The 16,823-nt window shown below is 55.6% G+C and overlaps 1 protein-coding gene across 1 annotated transcript; it reads right to left on the bottom strand.

The window, feature by feature from the left end:
• Window positions 1–7,824: 7,824 nt before the first annotated feature.
• Window positions 7,825–16,823, bottom strand: DEGS1 (delta 4-desaturase, sphingolipid 1). Its single transcript, XM_047848150.1, has 3 exons — window positions 16,625–16,823; window positions 10,911–11,653; window positions 7,825–8,329 (listed from the first exon to the last, which is right to left on the bottom strand). Exons 1-3 carry the CDS (start codon window positions 16,704–16,706, stop codon window positions 8,183–8,185), a joined length of 972 nt encoding a protein of 323 aa, XP_047704106.1. The 5' UTR covers window positions 16,707–16,823; the 3' UTR covers window positions 7,825–8,182.

Raw genomic sequence — 16,823 nt, 5'->3', positions numbered from 1 at the left:
CGCGTCCTGAAGCCTGGTGGGCACGGCCGTCCGGCGTCCAGCGGGGCCTGGGACTGGAGACCCAAGGGCAGAGACAAAGATTTCGTGAATTGGTTCAACAAAAAATGGTCCCTGGCCGCTCCGCTCTGAGCACACCCAGAGTCCCCGTGGGGCTCTCCTGGGGGTGGGGGTCTGGTCAGTGAGCCGGACACACGGATGCTCACGTGCACACGGGGCACACGGGGCTCAGGGGCCGAGCGTGCCGTTGTGTGCGGACGCGTCGGGGATAGCAGACAGGCAGCCGGCAAGGCCCGCGGGGCTCCCCTGCGTGGGATCATGGTGTGGGCCCTGTGGGCCCCTCGCGGCCGCAGCCTTGCGGCCGGGCAGTCCTGTGTCCGTGTGTCTGTCCTGCCCCCTCCGCAAAGACGCTCCGGGGCAGTCCTGGCAACCCCGCCGGGTCAGCAGGTGAGGAAAGTGACCCCCGACGGCGCGAGGAGCCGGCCACAGCCAGAGGAGCAGCCGGCTGGCTCGCGGCTGAAAATCCCTTTCTTTACAGACACAACGGACGGTCGGGGGCAGTTGGTCCGGGGTTGGGCCGCTGCTCCGCGAGCCGTCCCAAGGCAGAGCGGTGACTCACCCGGGGAGAGAGGACTCAAGTCCTGGAAGCCCGGCCTCAGGTCCACACGATGAGGGGGTGCCCGGCGCCGGGTCCGCTGACCAGCTCGTGATTCGCTGGCGATGCCGATGCTGACCTTCCTGCCGCTACAGGAATCCCTAGAAACTTACAGAACGGTGGCCGAATCCCACCGAATCCCACTTCTCCGAGACCAGCACTGTTCACGTGTTTCAAACGTTGTGCCTAAGTTTTCCTCCCGTCAGACGCGCCGGGTGGTTTTGTCCCTGATCAACACTTCCCGTCAAATAGGTCTGGCGTCCCTGACCGGTCACCTGCCTCTGTCCCTACGCTCCCTCCGGGACACGGGGCCCTTGGGGGACAGATCCCGCAGCTCTGCGGGCCTCCCCACCACCGGGACGTTTCCCTGACGCCCGCCTGGTGCTTCACAGGGCGCGCCGGGCCGGCGCCCGAGTCGTGCTTTCTTTTTCGTCTCCGTGTTTAATTCCCCTCCTCTGCCCTCAGTGAAAACACTGACGCGGTTCCGGGCAGAGGCGGCCGGAGCCCCTGGAGCCGCTGGGGCCCGAGCGTGTGCGCGGCAGACCCCGCAGCCGGGGCCCCGCCGGCGAGTGGGGGAGCCGAGGCCGCGTCACACGGGGCCCCCAGGTCCCGCGGGCACACGCGTGTGCTCGCTCACACGTATGTGAGTCCCGGGGGAGGCGGGAAGAAGGCGCGAGGCCCGCCCGCTCCTCCCGTTTCGCCGCCCACCCCGCCCAGCTGCACCCGCGCGTCCACATTCAGGCGCACGTTCACGGCGAGCTGAGTTTTGAAAAGCCGACGTCACGCGGCCATTCCAGTCCCGGGACAAGAATCTATTCAAATCAGGCGGTCAGGAAAGCAGGTCTTGTCGGTAACGCGGGACGTGCGGGTCCCCAGGCCCAGAGGCCCCGGTGGCAGGCAGACCTCCCGCGGGCCGGGGTCGTGCCCGTGGACCCCAGCCGCCGGCGGCTGCCTCGAGCCGAGCGGGGTGGGCGCGGCTGCCCCTACACAGGCCTCCCGCGCAGCGACTGCTGTGGGTGCCGGTGCGCGGTTAAGACTTGCGCTTCTTTTCAAACAGGAACACCCGCGTCGCGATCACAGGCACGGAAGGCGGAGTGGTGGCCTCGGGGGCAGGAGGAGCGTCTGGGCAGTCGTTCTGTGGGTGTAGACGCACCCGTTCCGTAGGGGGGGCCCGTTCCAGAGCTAGCCGTGCGGCAGACGGCTGGTGGCCAGTTTCAACACCGCGGCGTTCCCAGGGGCAGGAGGAGCTAAGGCCAGGCAGTGACCGTGCCCTCAATACAGGGTCCCCCAGCGCGTCCCCCCCTCCCCCGCCCTGGGAGGTGGACGGAAGGACAGGGAAGCGGCACAGAGGGCTTTGCTGCGGTTTCTCTTCCCTGTTGTCTCCAAGGTGTCGAGAGGTGACGCGGTGTCCTCCCAGCGCCACGGAACAGCGGTGGCCCGGCCGGGCTCCCTTCCCAGGGCCCCGCTCACAGGCCGGGGCTGGGCCCTGGGCCCTGGAGCTGGGTCTGCAGCGGCCGCCCCCCCACTCCCGTCCTCCCAGGCAGGGGCGCTCACTGCGTCCCGTGCCCACCTCCTTTCTTGCTGGCTAACTGGGCCCAGGTCCTGCCTGCTTTTCCAAGAACAGGGGCGGGATGGTCTCTACAGAGCTGTGTCCTTTGCAAACCGTATGATTCTGAGCCAGCTCTTTTTTTTTTTTGAACTGTTTTTTGTTTTATTATTTTTTTTAATGTTTATTTACTTTTGAGAGAGACAGAGTGTGAGTGGGGGAGGGGCAGAGAGAGAGGGAGACAGAATCCCAAGCAGGTTCCGGGCTCCGTGCTGTCAGCACAGAGCCCGACGCGGGGCTCAAACTCACCGACCGTGAGATCATGACCTGAGCCGAAGTCGGACACTTAACTGACTGAGCCACCCAGCTGCCCCTGAGCCAGCTCTTAAAAGCGTTCGGTTTGGGGTGCCTGGGTGGCTCAGGCAGCTGAGCATCCGACTTCGTTTCAGGGCACGATCTCGCGGTTCGTGGGTTCGAGCCCCGCGTCGGGCTCTGTGCTGACAGCTGGGAGCCCGGAGCCTGCTTCCGATTTTGTGTCTCCCTCTCTCTCTGCTCCTCCCCTGCTCACACACTCTCTCTCTCTCTCTCTCAAAAATAAACATTAAAAAAAAAAAAAAAATGCTAGGTTAGATGTGCGCTCCGGGCCTCGGGAGCACTTGGAGGAGACAGCTTGAAGAGCAGCAGTCACACCCGCCCGGCCACATGGCCAGGAGGTGGGGGAGGAGGGCCACATTCCTGGGAGTGACAGACCTGATCCCGTCTTTGACACTTCAGTTGTCAGACTAATTAGGAAGTGGGCCCTGGATTCAAGAAAAATGTCACAGACTCTGAATTTGTTTCCTTAGCTGCACAATGAGGATGATGGGACTGAAGGCACGCGGGCAGACCCCGCCCCCAGGAGCCCCCTCGGCACCGCGCGCCCCCCACCCCCCACCCCCGGGCAGGACTCTGTGCATAGGTAGCTCATGTGCATCCGCTGGCTTCTCCTCCTCAGAAAATTCTTTTGCCCTCGTAACATGTAACTCTGCAAAGCGGCAGAGATGGCCCCGTGCGAACCTATGCAGAGCTAGGGCAGCGTCTGAGCGGCCGGGTCCCCCGGGGCCTGGAGCCGTGCCAGGTGGCCCCTAGAGGTGCAGAGATGGCTGGTCCTTCTCCCTGGGAGGCGGGGAGATGTTGGGGCCCAGCCCTCAGCGCAGAACATCCCCCCAGTCAGACCCAGGGCCCCTCACACGTGGCCCAGCGCCCTCGGTCCACATGGGGAACCGAGAGAGGCGGGTGCTGGGAGGCAGGTGGCCTGGCGCCAAGGGCTCCTGCTCAGAAGGATCTAGTTGAAGCTTGTCGTTCTGCGGCTCCTCGGAGAGCGGGCGGCCGGCCTGACTTTGTCTCTGTCCTGCTCCTTTAACCGAGTCGTCTGATTTGAGAGGAGATAACGTGGCTACATTCTCGCAGGGCGTCGTCACGCGTCTCTGGTCCGCGGAGAAAGGAGCCAACACCGGGATGGGTGGACCGCGTGGGGCCCGGGGCTCGGGAGCCGTTAGCCGGGCACCACCTCCGCTCCCGAGGGGCCACGGGAGTTTGGGTTTTGCTTGGGTCCGTCCTGGGGTCCGGGCCCCCGGTGGGTGGCGGGGGAAGCCCAGAGCGCGGCCTGGGGTCCGCGGGTCACATGCGCTCAAGGGGGAGAAAGAATCTGTCAAGAGTGTGTTGAGTTTGTCACTCCGTCTTGATTGTCGCTGAGCCCTCTCGCTTGTATTTGTCTGTTTTTGAGACGGTAGCCGGAGATTAAGAGTCGCTTTTACAAAACTGGGGAGGAGGCAGCGTGTGAACTGGAGTCTGCAAGTGGGGCGCAGCGGGGAGCCCCCTCGGCTGAGGAGAAGCGCCGGGCTCCTGACCGGGGAACCTGGCCGTGGGTGGCCCAGAGCCGATGCCCCTGGAGCGCCAGGGCGCCCAAGGGGCCGCAAGGGGCCCGGGGCTGGGGGCCCTTTTCCCGTCAGCGCTCTGACAGCCCCAGCTGGCGAGGGGACATGATGTGCCGGTCAAGACAACAGCCACCGCAGAGGAAGGCGGACGGTGGGTGTGTGCTTGGGGCTGGGACACCTCCGCTAAGTGGGAGGGAAACTCGAGGCCTAAACCCCCCCCCCCCCCCCCCCGGGCTCCTGCCGGCCCTGTTCCCGTTTTGACAAGCGGCTGTTCACTCAGGGCCGCTCCCACCCCCCCTCCCCCCACCGACGGCCCGTCCAGCGGCCTTGTGGGGGTAGATTAGAGGCCGTGCTGGATCAGCAAACTGCTGGTCTCCAAGGATCCGGAGCCCCACGTGGAGGGCACTGCAGTTCCTCCAGGCCTTTCCCACAAAGCCCCCATTCTCTTCCTTTCGCCGGGGCCACCGATAAAAGGACGTGGGCTGTGAGCACGCTCTTTGTGTGTCTGTGCATCCTGCCTTTTGGGAGAAAATGCCAGGTGTGTGTCCCAGGCCAAGAAGGGGTGTGTCCCACCCCCACGCAGCCCCGTGACAGACGACACATCTCGGACAGCGTCCCAACCCCTTGCTGAGCCACGCCCGCCTGAGCTGCCTTCCCAACCGCCCCGAGGCTTGCGTGTGTCGGTGTGGGGGAGAGCTTCCCTCCGCTGGGCCCTCCTGGGCCGTCGGCCACGGCGGGCCGGACCTGGCGACCACAAAGCCACGAAGCCGCCCTCTTCCCCCTGCTCCTCATTCTGTGTTCTCAACCGCGTCGACTTTCCAGCCGAAGGGCACCGGCCCGATGCAACCTGCACGGCCTGCCCTTCTCCCACTTGGGGCTGCCCGGGAGGTGGCACTCGCCTCCGCCCCGCGTGGCTCCCGCCCTCTGTCTCCTCCCCCGGCCTCCCCACCAGCTGCTGCCGCTCCAGGGTCTCGGGCTTCTGGGGTGGCGTTTCCGGGCCTGCCGGCCCATCCTTCTTCATTCCACATGACTAAGGCTCCTGGAAGACGCTCCGGCAAGACAAGAGAGAACACATTTCCTCATCCGACGCGCAGCCTCCCAGCCGGCAGGGCGAGTGCGACAGGCGCCCCGGCCCACGGCCCGGCCGCTCTGCACACACCCTCGGGCCAGTCTCTCGGGCCGCACGTTTCTTCCTGAGAAAGTGTGGGCTCCCTCCGTGCTAGCCCAGCACGAGGTACGCAGTGGCCTGCAGGCAGCTGTGCGCCCCCCCTCGGCTGTAGCCGCACGGGACCCCCCTGTTTTAGGGGGGATCTCGATTGCACGCACAGTCCTTGCCCCAGAGCATCAGCTCTTTAATTTGGGACCGGGCTCTGGCCGCGTCCTCACTGCCTGACGCAGTGCCTGTAGACTGAATAAGGAAATGCATTTTTGCTCTGAGTTTACACGCTGATGTTCCAGAGTGGCATTTTAGGCCGGCCCTTTCCTCAGATTCGGCTTAGGCGCTCGGGTGCGTCGGGGTGAGGCCCTCGCCTCATCTGGCGCTCACCACGCCCGGCAGCCGTGTGCACGCTGCCCGCGTCTCCTCGGTCCCCTTCCTGTACACGACGGGCACGTCACTTAGGGGAGAGCGATGCCGGCGTAAATACTGAACCTCTCTGGCAGGCTCGTCTGCAGAGGCGCCGGCCGGCATCCACATCGGGGGCCTCAGGGGCAGCGGAGGGGCTGGGGGAGCTGCCCTGCCCTCCCCCCGATGCCCCCCCCCCCCCAGTGCCACGCTCCCCCCAGGAGAAAGTGGACCCAAGAGGAAGAATCTGAGGAGTCTGGCGGCAGCTTGGGCTTTGGGCTTTTCGACTACCCCTGCTGCAACACGTTCGATAAAAAGCCAAACTCTAAAACGCCAGAGTTGGGATGGTTAAAAGTTTAAACCCCAGAGATATAGCCTGACCGCAGGCACGTAGGAAGTGCTCGCCCAGGCCCTGGAAGGAACTCGTTCTCGCGTGTTCCTGAGCCGGGCTCAGCAGATAAGCCGCCCCTGCCACTCGCCCAGGGCGGCCTCGGGCCAGTTTCAGCGCTGCCAAGCCGTCTCTGTGTGCGTCGCGGAAGGATGAACCCAAGGAGGCCGGATGCAGGCTCCGCGGGCGGTAGGGTCGCTGTCTTCGGAACCCCAAACGCCCTCCGGCTTTGGCTTTGTTCAAGGACCATCTCCGTAAGTTGCTCTCCATCTACTACGAGCCCACCTCAGAGCCAAGCGTGGACCTTGCTAGGTCTGGCAGATGACAGTAAAGATCTTTCCTGCCCCCCGGGAGCTACCGCCTCACGGGGACACAAACCACACATGTCTAAGCAGAACGCGGGGCCGTGAATCATTCGGGGCGTCCAAGAGCGGCACTGGACCGCTGGGGAGTGGGGACAGCCCGCGAGGGCTGGCGTGACTTCTGAGGTGAGCCAAGCGGACCGGAAGGGGAAAGGAAATGTGGGCAGAAGGGAGTTGTGCAAAGCCATGGGAGGATTTCACACGCCCCGCCCTGGAGCTCCCCGGCCGCCGGGTCCGGCCCCCCGAGTCAGAGGCCTCTCTTGGGAAAAGTCACTGCTGGGGACAGAAAAGGGGCTGCTGGGTTAGGAGACCCACCACCCAGGTGAGGACGGGTGACGGGACCACCAGCCGCAGGCCTGGGGAAGGGTTAAGCGTGTGCACCAAGTATATTGAGGGTGACCAACTGGGCGTGTACTTGTGCAGTGACGGGGCTCGGAGAAGGCAGAGCCGCCTGACGGGGCGGGGGGATTCGGGGGCCATCGGCCTGCGTGGCTGCGTCCCGCAGGCAAGGACAGCAGGAGAGGACACAGCAGACTCAACGCATCGAGTCCGGGGCGTGCTGCACAGATGGTGTCGTCTGTCATCGCGTCAGTGCTCTGAACGCTGCTCACTGTTCACGCGATGGTTCTGTAAGCAGCAGTTCGGGGACCGGGGATTTTCCCAGGCGGGAGGGCCAGGAGGGGAAAGCAAAGTCCTGTGGGGGTGAGACGAGGTCTGTCAAGCAGGTTTGCTGGCCCTTCGGAGGCCAAGGCTTCTGTTTTCACCCTGAGCGGGGCGGTCATGACGTTAGAGGAATGTTGTCACATCTCCCGGTACAGCTACCTGAGGGCTGTGTTGGAGACCTCCTTGACTTTTTGATCCCGCGTATTATCTTTAAATACTGTACCGCATTACACTAAATTCACCCACGTGACCGTCCGGGGACGCAGGGCTGCGAGCCTGACACCCGGGATGCCGGCTGCCGGAAGCCGCTCCCTGCCACCAGATCGCAGCCCGCTTCCGCTGCAGTGAGATGACACGAAACCTCAGCTCAGCTGCTAATTTGAGTCTGTGCGTCTGAAAAAGGAAGTGAAATGTTGGATGTGATTAAACGCGGCACCTTCTCTGGGAACAGGCTACGAGTTTCAGCAGCGTGATGTAAGTTCCGTGTACAATAGGAGGAATTAAAAATTCGGCTTACAGGGAAAGAGGTGTCCGGATCGTTCTTTTTGGAGGGCGGTGACATTTTGAAGTAGACTCACCCCAGTACCGTGTACAATAGGAGGAATTAAAAATTCGGCTTACAGGGAAAGAGGTGTCCGGATCGTTCTTTTTGGAGGGCGGTGACATTTTGAAGTAGACTCACCCCAGTACCGTACTAGATGAGGACAGTCAAGTATGAAAGTGTCACAAATGCTACGTGATTAATAGCTCAGTTTATTAGCTGTTTTAACAAAGTACAACTTTATAGTGAAAATAACATACTAGAGAGAGCTTTTTTTTAAAGCTTTTTTATGATATGCTTACAAAACCTCAGACACCAGGGAAAACTTCCCCCACGATGACGCAGCACACACGTCTCTGCGAGCGCAGCTGAAGGCGGCCAGGCGGGCCGGCTGTTGACAGCCAGGTAAGCTCCTGGTGGCGCGGGGGTCACGTGCAGACCCCGTAAGAGGGGCTTCTCAGCATCGCGGTCCTGGATGAATAATGTAGAAACGCCACTTTTCAGCTGTGGTGAAGTTTCACAGAGGACCTTCCTTCGGCCGCGGTGACACTTACTCCAGGGCTGCCTTGCCTTTCTGGTGCCTCTTCATTCTCGAGTAGGGACTCACCGTATCATCCATCACAAAGTCGTACAGGACTTTGACCCAGGAGGTATAGTGAGGGAGGCTGTCATAGTACTCAGCCGCTATCTTCCTCACCTACGAGAGCAAACACACAGCAACGTGGGTAGTGAGCGCTGACCGAGCGCGATCGAACGGGACAGACGGATGCCCGACACAGACACGGAGAAACCACCAGACCTTCCGCCCTCCGGAAAGCCAACACTTCGGGAAAGGCAGCGGCTTCGGGAATGCTACCACAAGACAGTTTGCATCTCAACACCAAAATATACTTGACCCTCGAGGATTATGGAGTCTTTCCCATCACGCTCTGAACTGTGTATTTTCAATAGGTGAGCTGTGTACGTGAGTTACAGCTCAGTAAAGTGTTCAAAAGAAACCTCGTCATGCACACCGGTTAACGACGTGCTAGTCACATGCATTGTCACTACTTGGTAAATACCAGCTATTCGCGGAGGAAGCAGAATGCTCCCTGATACGCACTGGACAGGAAGGGCAGGAGAGGGAAGGCGACCACAGCACTGAGGACGTGGACACGTGTAAGGAGCTAAGGACTAAGACCGCACGCACTGAGCGGGAACCAGGAGGACACTACAGAGCCCTGGGCCTTACGTCAAGTGAACCTGAACCGAGCCAAGTGTGCTGGGGGCTATTCAGGAAACTTATGAGTTCAAGTACCGCTGACCCTCGAACAACACGGTGTGAACCGCACAGGTCCACTTAACACACAGACGTGTTTTCCAGATACACGGTGCAGTCCTGTAAATGTGTCTTCTCTTCCTTATGATTTTTCTTAACATTTTCCTTTCTCCAGCTTACCTTACTGCAAGGACACAGTACGCAACACTGTAACATACAAAACATGTGTTGACCGACTGTTTACGTCAGTCATCACAGTCATCCGTAAGGCTTCCGGTCAACAGGAGGGCTATTCGCAGTTACATTTGGGAGGAGTCAAAAGTCACATGTGGATTTTCAGCCATGCGGGGAGTTGGCACCCCAACCCCAGTGTTGTTCAAGGATCAACTGTATGGTTAATGTTGAAAAAATGACTTTGTCCAAAGGGCAACCACCTTTATAGCCTCTTTAAAAAGTAAGTAAAGGGGCGCCTGGGTGGCTCAGTCGGTTAAGCGTCCCGACTTCGGCTCAGGTCATGATCTCACAGTTCCTGAGTTGGAGCCCCACCTCGGGCTCTGTGCTGACAGCTCGGAGCCTGGAGCCTGCTTCGGATTCTGTGTCTCCCTCTCTCTCGGTTTCACCACTGCTCACGCTCTCTTTCTCTCTCAAAAATAAATACACATTAAAACAATTTTTTTAAAGTAAGTAAAAAGTCCACTTCCTCGGGCAGAAGTGAACACAGGCCACACGCTGTCTTCGGGCCTGTACTCGGCCAGAAAGACACAAAGGAGCTGTGCCAGTGTCACGTTAAGATGCTTTCAAAGTTGTCTTCAGCTGTGTGGTTTCCATTTTATTTTGAAAAACGTGAAGCTTAGAGAAAAGTTGAGAGAAGAGTAAAACAGACACATGCCCTTTCCCCAGGCCCCCCAACGGAAACCGTGAGTCTCTCTCTCTGCAGATTCACACCACGTAATTTGCTTTCTTTGCCGAGCCTTTTGAGAGTAAGTTGCAGACATTCTGTGACAACCTACCCTCACGTTCCCCCTCAGTATTCCCCAAGAACAAAGACCTTCTCCCACAAAGCCAGGATACCATGTTCACACTCAAGAAAGTGAGTATCCGCACGGTATTAGCTGTTACACGGTATAGGTTGAAAGCCTCCCCACGGACCCAAAGTCCTCTCTCTGGATTTTTCCTTCCTCAAGCACAAATCCAGTCCACAATGCTTTGTCCCCATTTAGTGTTCATGTGATGTGTGTCTGTCATCAGTCAGCATTTAAAAACCTACAGGGAAATCCAAGCGTGTTCCTTCATGTGCTCCACAAACAACACATACAAGTCTGACGGGCAGGGAGACAGACAGTCCCTGCCCGAGGGACGTTTGCAGCTCTGGAATGGATCGTTCACAGACCGTGCAGGCCAATTCCACAGGACGTGTGTATTTCCCAACAAGCCAGCACATAAATCTTAGCTGAGCCCATCGATCTAACAGTGATAAAGCAACGTCAACTTCGGTTCCCTTTGCATAGGCACTGCTCGATCTCGGATATACTTTGCAAGCCGGCAGACCCTTAGCTCCTAACCCCCAAGGGCCACCCCCAGACTTAGGGATTCGGAGAGTAAATCCTGTAACACTGGGGGGGGGGGGCGGACTCGGGATCTCTACTTGTTGTCTGCTTTGATGAGCAACTCAGGTGGACAAAATACATTAGATTCCTTTTAAAACGGGCAAGTTACGGGCACCTGGGTGGCTCAGTCAGTTAAGTGTCTGATTTCGCCTCAAGTCACAATCTCACCGTTTGAGTTTGAGCCCTGCGTTGGGCTCTGTGCTGACAGTTCGGAGCCTGGAGCCTGCTTGGGGTTCCGTGTCTCCCTTTCTCTCTGCCCCTCCCCTGCTCATTCTCTCTTTCTTATAAACATTAAAAAAATAAAAAAATAATAAATAAATAAATAAATAAATAAATAAATAAAATGGGCAAGTTACAACTGATTTTGGTCATATGATCATCAGAAGTTAGAATGTTTCAAATCCTTTACTTACCAGTGGGAGGTTTTTCCCGGGAACGTTGGGGAAGTCATGGTGTTCGTTGTGGTAACCCACGTTGAAGGTGAGTAGATTCAAAGGCCCATAATACGAGTAAGTTTCATGTCCCTTTAAGAACATGTAATGTTCAGCTATAAAATGTCCAGAAATCGGATGCAAACCTAGACCGAGCAAGGATGCTGCCAACATGTAGACTAAAGATCTAATTCCAAAAACGTAGTAAACTATAATGTCGAAAGTGATCTGGATCACAGTATTAATCACTTCCAGGTAAGAAATCGGTTTAGGGTTGATGAACAGAGGTCGAAAAGCATAAAAGAGAGGCTGAAGGATAACCCACACGAACTTTCTGAAAGTGGTACAGAAAAACCAGCCTTCAAAATCGGTGGGAATGTCCACATCGATGCCATCACCCCCAAGGTAGCGATGATGGTCCATGTGATACCTCTTAAAGGAAACGGAGTATGGAACACCAATGGGAAGATTAGCAAATATTCCGAACCAACGATTCCACAGAGCTCGGTTGTTGCCGAAGGCGCTATTGTGGGAGACCTCATGGATAGCCAGGGTCATGGAATGGTTAATGCAGCTGCCGAAGGCGTACGCCCAGAACAGGACCCACTTCCAATCCAGGTCCTTCACCAAGTAAAACGCAACCAGCTGAGTGAGAACCATCAGCACTATAATCCAGATCAAGTTGGGATCGGGTTTCATCAAGGACTTTATCTCTGGATACTTTGCTGTGAAGAAAAAACAAACAATCAGGAACTGAGTAGAGTACATAATAGTTCTGTAATTCTAATTAAGCCAACGCCGTTAAATTAACCCATGAGTTAATTTTTTTCTCCAAATCATTAAATGGCCTCTATTGGAGGGAGGGGTATGTTCTCATAGTAAAGGTACTAAGTACCATGTCGCCACAAATTGAGAATTTATGCAGTAAAAATTAGCCTCAAAATCTAGAGTCTCCATACTAACAGAAAGAAAGTCACACATGAGTAAAGATTTCATGGTATCCGATTCCCTTTTCACCCCTAGTAATTCTTTGTGTATAAAATTTATAAGTTTTACAAAGTTGTGATCATAGTCTGAGAAATCTATCCTAGTGTCTGACAGAATGTATTATATACTTATGATAATACATGTATATACTTATATATAATGCATATGCAATCTATTTGCACATATAAATACTATATTACAGACAGTATGTACTGAGATTTCATAATTTCCTTTACAGTGACTAAATCACTTCTGGTTGCCAGTTTTCACTTCTACCCACTTCCCTATTTGTAGACATTTAGATTTCTCATATTTCTGCCAGCGTAGGCTTCTTACAGTCATCAGGATAATACAGAAAGGATTCTGCTGATTTACAATGCCACTTTCCTAAGGGCTCATTTCTGTGTTATAACTGCTAATTTGTTGGGGTCTTATTCTCTCTGTTGAGCACATGCGCAAATATGCAAGCAGGAGGAAAAAGGCCAATAGCAAAAACTCTGCATCTCAGCACGTGTCCCCCAAGGGCAAATGCTGACTCTTCTCTGGTCTCACGGCCTGCCTGTGGAGGGAAGCCCAGGCATGGTGAACCTTTGGTTTTATGTGCTGCTGACTAGGTTTGACCCAGGACGGCATAAGGACAAAGGACCTTTTACTTTTTTTTCTTAATATTTATTTTTGAGAGAGAGAGAGAGAGAGAGAGAGAGAGAGAGAGAGATGGAGCATGAGCGGGGGAGGCGCAGAGAGAGAGGGAGGGAGACACAGAATCCGAAGCAGGCTCCAGGCTCTGAGCCGTCAGCACAGAGCCCGACGCGGGGCCCGAACCCACGAACCATGAGATTGTGACCTGAGCCGAAGTCGGGACGCTTAACCGACGGAGCCCCCCAGGCGCCCCAAAGGCCCTTTCTCTGGAGACGGGTCATTCAGAATATTTTGGAAAAGATACGGAAGGGAAGAGTGCAGCTTCACCCTCTTTTCCCTACATGTGACATGACGAACTCAACCAAAGCTTAAGCTACAAGGCAGGAAGCAATTTCATCCAGTTTTATATATGGGACATGGGGGTGGCGCTAACCCCCGGTGAGTAACTCCCACTTCTCTCTCCCCACTCCCTCTGGTCTTTGTTGATTTAGTTCATTTCATCAAATGTTAATCGGGTTGTAGGCAAGAGACCAAAAAAAGTAACCCTACAGGCCTAGACGTGAATTAGTTTAAAACCAATTTTCCTCATATGAATGAAAAGTTGTTCAGTCACTCGTTAAAATAGGAGCATTTGGGGAGCAATTTCCACCACAGGAGAACAACTGTTCAGTTAATTGGTGGATAAGCAGTAACTCACTGGTACTAAAATATGTATTTCTGTTTAGACAGAGCTCCGGTATTTTCACCTTATACAAGGATTCAATGGACACATCTGCCACAGCATAGAAGGCGATACGCATTTTATAGGTATTCTAAAATCAGGAGGGGCATGTGGGGGGCTCAGTCATTTAGGCCTCTGACTCTTGATTTCAGCTCAGGTCATGATCTCCTGACAACACCCCACCCCACCCCACGTCCCCAGTCCCATGTCCCTGCTCTGCGCTGACAGGGCAGAGCCTGCTTGGAATTCTCCCTCTCTTCCTGCCCCTCCCCTGCTCACGCTCTCTAACCGAACATTTAAAATAAAAAATAAAATGACGAAACTCCTATGCATTGTTCTCTAGGACAAATCAAGTTGTCCCAAGTGATTCTGTACCAAATTCTTGAAAAGCTTATTTTAGTCTGTAAAGTCTGTGCCACGATGGTACCAATATGAGTAAACAGGGAAAGAGCCTTCTCAACAAATGGCGCTGCAACAGCTGATTATCCACATGCAAAAGGATGGGGTTGGACCCCTTCCTCACACCATACACATAAATTACCTCAAAACAGATCACAGACCTCAATGTAGGAAAACTATAAAATTCTTACAAGGACACAGAAGGAAATCTTCATAACCGTAGCTGGCTTAGATACTATAACCAAAAACATAAGCAACAAAAGTAAAAAACTGATAAATTGCACTAGCGTCCAAAAACGTTGGTGTTGCAAAGGATACCATCAAGAAAGTGAACCCACAGAATGGGAGGAAATGTTTGCAAATCACCTATCTCATAAGTGACTTGAACCTAGAGTACAGGATGAACTCTTAAAGCTCTTACCATTCGTTACCCAATTTAAAATGGGCAGAGAGTCCGAACAGAGTTTTCCCCAAAGCAGATATACAAACGGCCAATAAGCACACAAAAGGTGCTCAACATTATTAGTCACTATGAAGCCAAAATGAGCTACCATTTCACACATGCTAGAAGGGCTATGTCGAAAGTCAGGCAATGGCAAGGATGTGAAGAAACTGGAACCCACGCGCGTTGCTGGGGACCGTGTCAAATAGTACAGCTGGTTCGGAAGGGTCTGGCCCTTCCCTCGAAATGCTACACACAGAGCTACCAATGACCCGGCAATTCCACTCCTGGCTAGCTACCCAAGAGGAGTGAAAACACATCCATCTGATAACTTGCGAGTGTTCACCGCAGCATTATTCATCGGTGTCAAAAGGTGAAAACAGGGGCGCCTGGGTGGCTCAGTCGGTTAAGCGGCCGACTTCGGCTCAGGTCATGATCTCACGGTCCGTGAGTTCAAGCCCCGCGTCGGGCTCTGTGCTGACCGCTCAGAGCCTGGAGCCTGCTTGGGATTCTGTGTCTCCCTCTCTCTGACCCTCCCCCGTTCATACTCTGTCTCTCTCTGTCTCAAAAATAAATAAACGTTAAAAAAAAAAAAAAAAAGGTGAAAACAGCCCCACAGTCTACCAGCTGGCGAACGCACAAGCGAAATGTGGACCATCCACCCGTACAATGGAGTACTACTTGGCCGCTAAAAGGAATAAAATGCTGACATGCTACAATATGGATGAGCGTTAGGCTAAGGGCAAGAGGCCAGCCACAAGAGACCAAGGACTGTATGAATTCGCTTTTAAGAAATGTCCAGAATAGGTACATCTGGAGGGACAGAAAGTAGATTAGGGGTTGCCCAGAGCTGACGAGTGAGAGAGACTGATGAACACAGGCACTGCTTTTCTGCCCCCAAAACACAACACTTTCACACACACGTCTTGTCGTTTAAGTGTTACCTTTCCTGAGGTTTTTCCCATCTCCGCTCCTGAAATGGGACATTGAGCAGTATTTGCACCTACGCTGAAGATTATATTTTCACGGAGACATTTATCAACGGCATTTGTCACTCTCCAAGTGAAATGGTTCAGTGATGTTAAGTATGTGGGAAAAGGCTCATGGCCGAGATAAGCATCAATAAGCACCTTTCCACTTCCTTGATTTTCTGAATATTAAATAGATGGCTAACTTCCAGTATTGAGGCGTTGGGTTTTTACAAGGTGGATACCAGCTTATTCTTGTGTAGCACGTTGATAAGTCATAAGTAAAAAGTACCATTATGCTATCTCTTCGTCTAAGTGATTTGCATCATATTTGCTTTAATTAAAAATTAAAAATTTAATTAAAAATTAAAAAGCACACATCCAAGGGCACCCGGTGGCTCAGTCGGCTAAGCACCAGACTCTTGGTTTCCGCTCAGGTCATGATCTCAGTTCGTTAGGCTGGAGTCCCAAGTCCAGTCCCCAGTGGGGCTCTGCCTGGACAGCCTGGATCCTACTTGGGAGTCTCTTCTTCCCTCTCTGCCCCTCCCCCACTCGTGCTCGCTCTCTCTTTCATAATAAATACACTTAAAAAAAAAAAAAAAGATAGCACGCAACTGTATAGGTTCAAGCTACCACTTTACTGATTCGATTTTTTTTTTAATGCATTTTAAGTGGACCTACTAACTCCTATTTGCAAACAAGCGTGAAACTTCTAACTTTAGACACCCCAGCAAAAAAAAAAAAGCTTGCTCTCCCTTTTCACTGGGCCAATTGGTGCTGAGACAAAAAATAAAAACCAGTTAAGTACTACCCCTATTCCACTCAGCACCCATCAGCTTTCTGATTTTTTCCAAGAAGTTAAAAGCACCTGCCTTGGAGGCAACATGACCGCGATCAGAACTCCCCCTGGAACGGCTCACTCGCCCTTTACCTACTCCTCATCTTTAACATGGGGTAACAGCCACCTCGTTACTGCGAGGCCCTACCCCGGGGCACGTCTGTGGCCCACGCAGCACGCTGCCCGGGCCCAGTATCTGGGGCCTCCGGGGAGGGGGGCCCTGCAGACCGCGAGAAGCCTCCATCCGCTGCGCGCGCCCTCCGCCCGCAGGGCCGAGCGGGGCCTAGCTCGCCGGCGGGGAAGGGCCCCGAGTCTGCGGCGGGGACCAGCCGGCGCTCCTCCGAGCGTCCGTCCTCCCCGCGCCCCCGCCCCGGACTACGCCCTGCTCCGCGCACGCCCGCGGCAGCGCCCCGGGGGCCGTGGGGGGAGGGTCTCCGAGCCGCCCAACCGCCCGCCGGGGCCGCTCCACGCCCGTGCCGCCACCGGGGCCGCAGCCGGGCCTCCCCGCGCCGACCGCCGGGACCCCTCCCTCCCAGTCCCCCGCCGCCGGGGCCGCTCCACATCGGAACCCCCTCCCCCGCAGGGACCCCTCCCTCCGGGCCCTTAACGGGCCACGGGCGCCGGGGAGCGCAGGCCGAGCTCAGAGCGCGCCCCGGCGGCGGGAGGCCGCGCGCACATAACGGGGCGCGGGCCGGGCCTCACCCAGGATCTCCTGGCGCCGGCTGGCGTGGGGCTGGTCAGTGTAGACCCACTCGAAATCCTCTCGCGCGACGCGGTTCCCCATGGCGGCGGCTGGCGGGCCCCGCTCCGGCTCTCGCTTCCGGCCCGGCTCCTGTGAGGCGGCTGCGGCGGCGGCTCCCGGCTCTTGTCAGCCGGCGGCGGGCGGAGCGGCGGAGACAGA

This window comes from Prionailurus viverrinus, unplaced genomic scaffold (genome assembly GCF_022837055.1).
Source record: "Prionailurus viverrinus isolate Anna unplaced genomic scaffold, UM_Priviv_1.0 scaffold_53, whole genome shotgun sequence".
NCBI lineage: Eukaryota > Metazoa > Chordata > Mammalia > Carnivora > Felidae > Prionailurus > Prionailurus viverrinus.
The sequence above is the reverse complement of the archived record's forward strand: the minus strand, read 5'-3'. Positions and strand labels throughout refer to the sequence as shown.

Excerpts from the sequence above, each read along its gene's own strand:
- DEGS1 (XM_047848150.1), bottom strand. The coding sequence starts at position 16,706 with ATGGGGAACCGCGTCGCGCGAGAGGATTTCGAGTGGGTCTACACTGAC. Across the intron at positions 11,654-16,624 it reads CCGGCGCCAGGAGATCCTGG|CAAAGTATCCAGAGATAAAG; the intron begins GTGAGGCCCGGC and ends TTTTCTTCACAG. Across the intron at positions 8,330-10,910 it reads CCGGGAAAAACCTCCCACTG|GTGAGGAAGATAGCGGCTGA; the intron begins GTAAGTAAAGGA and ends TTGCTCTCGTAG.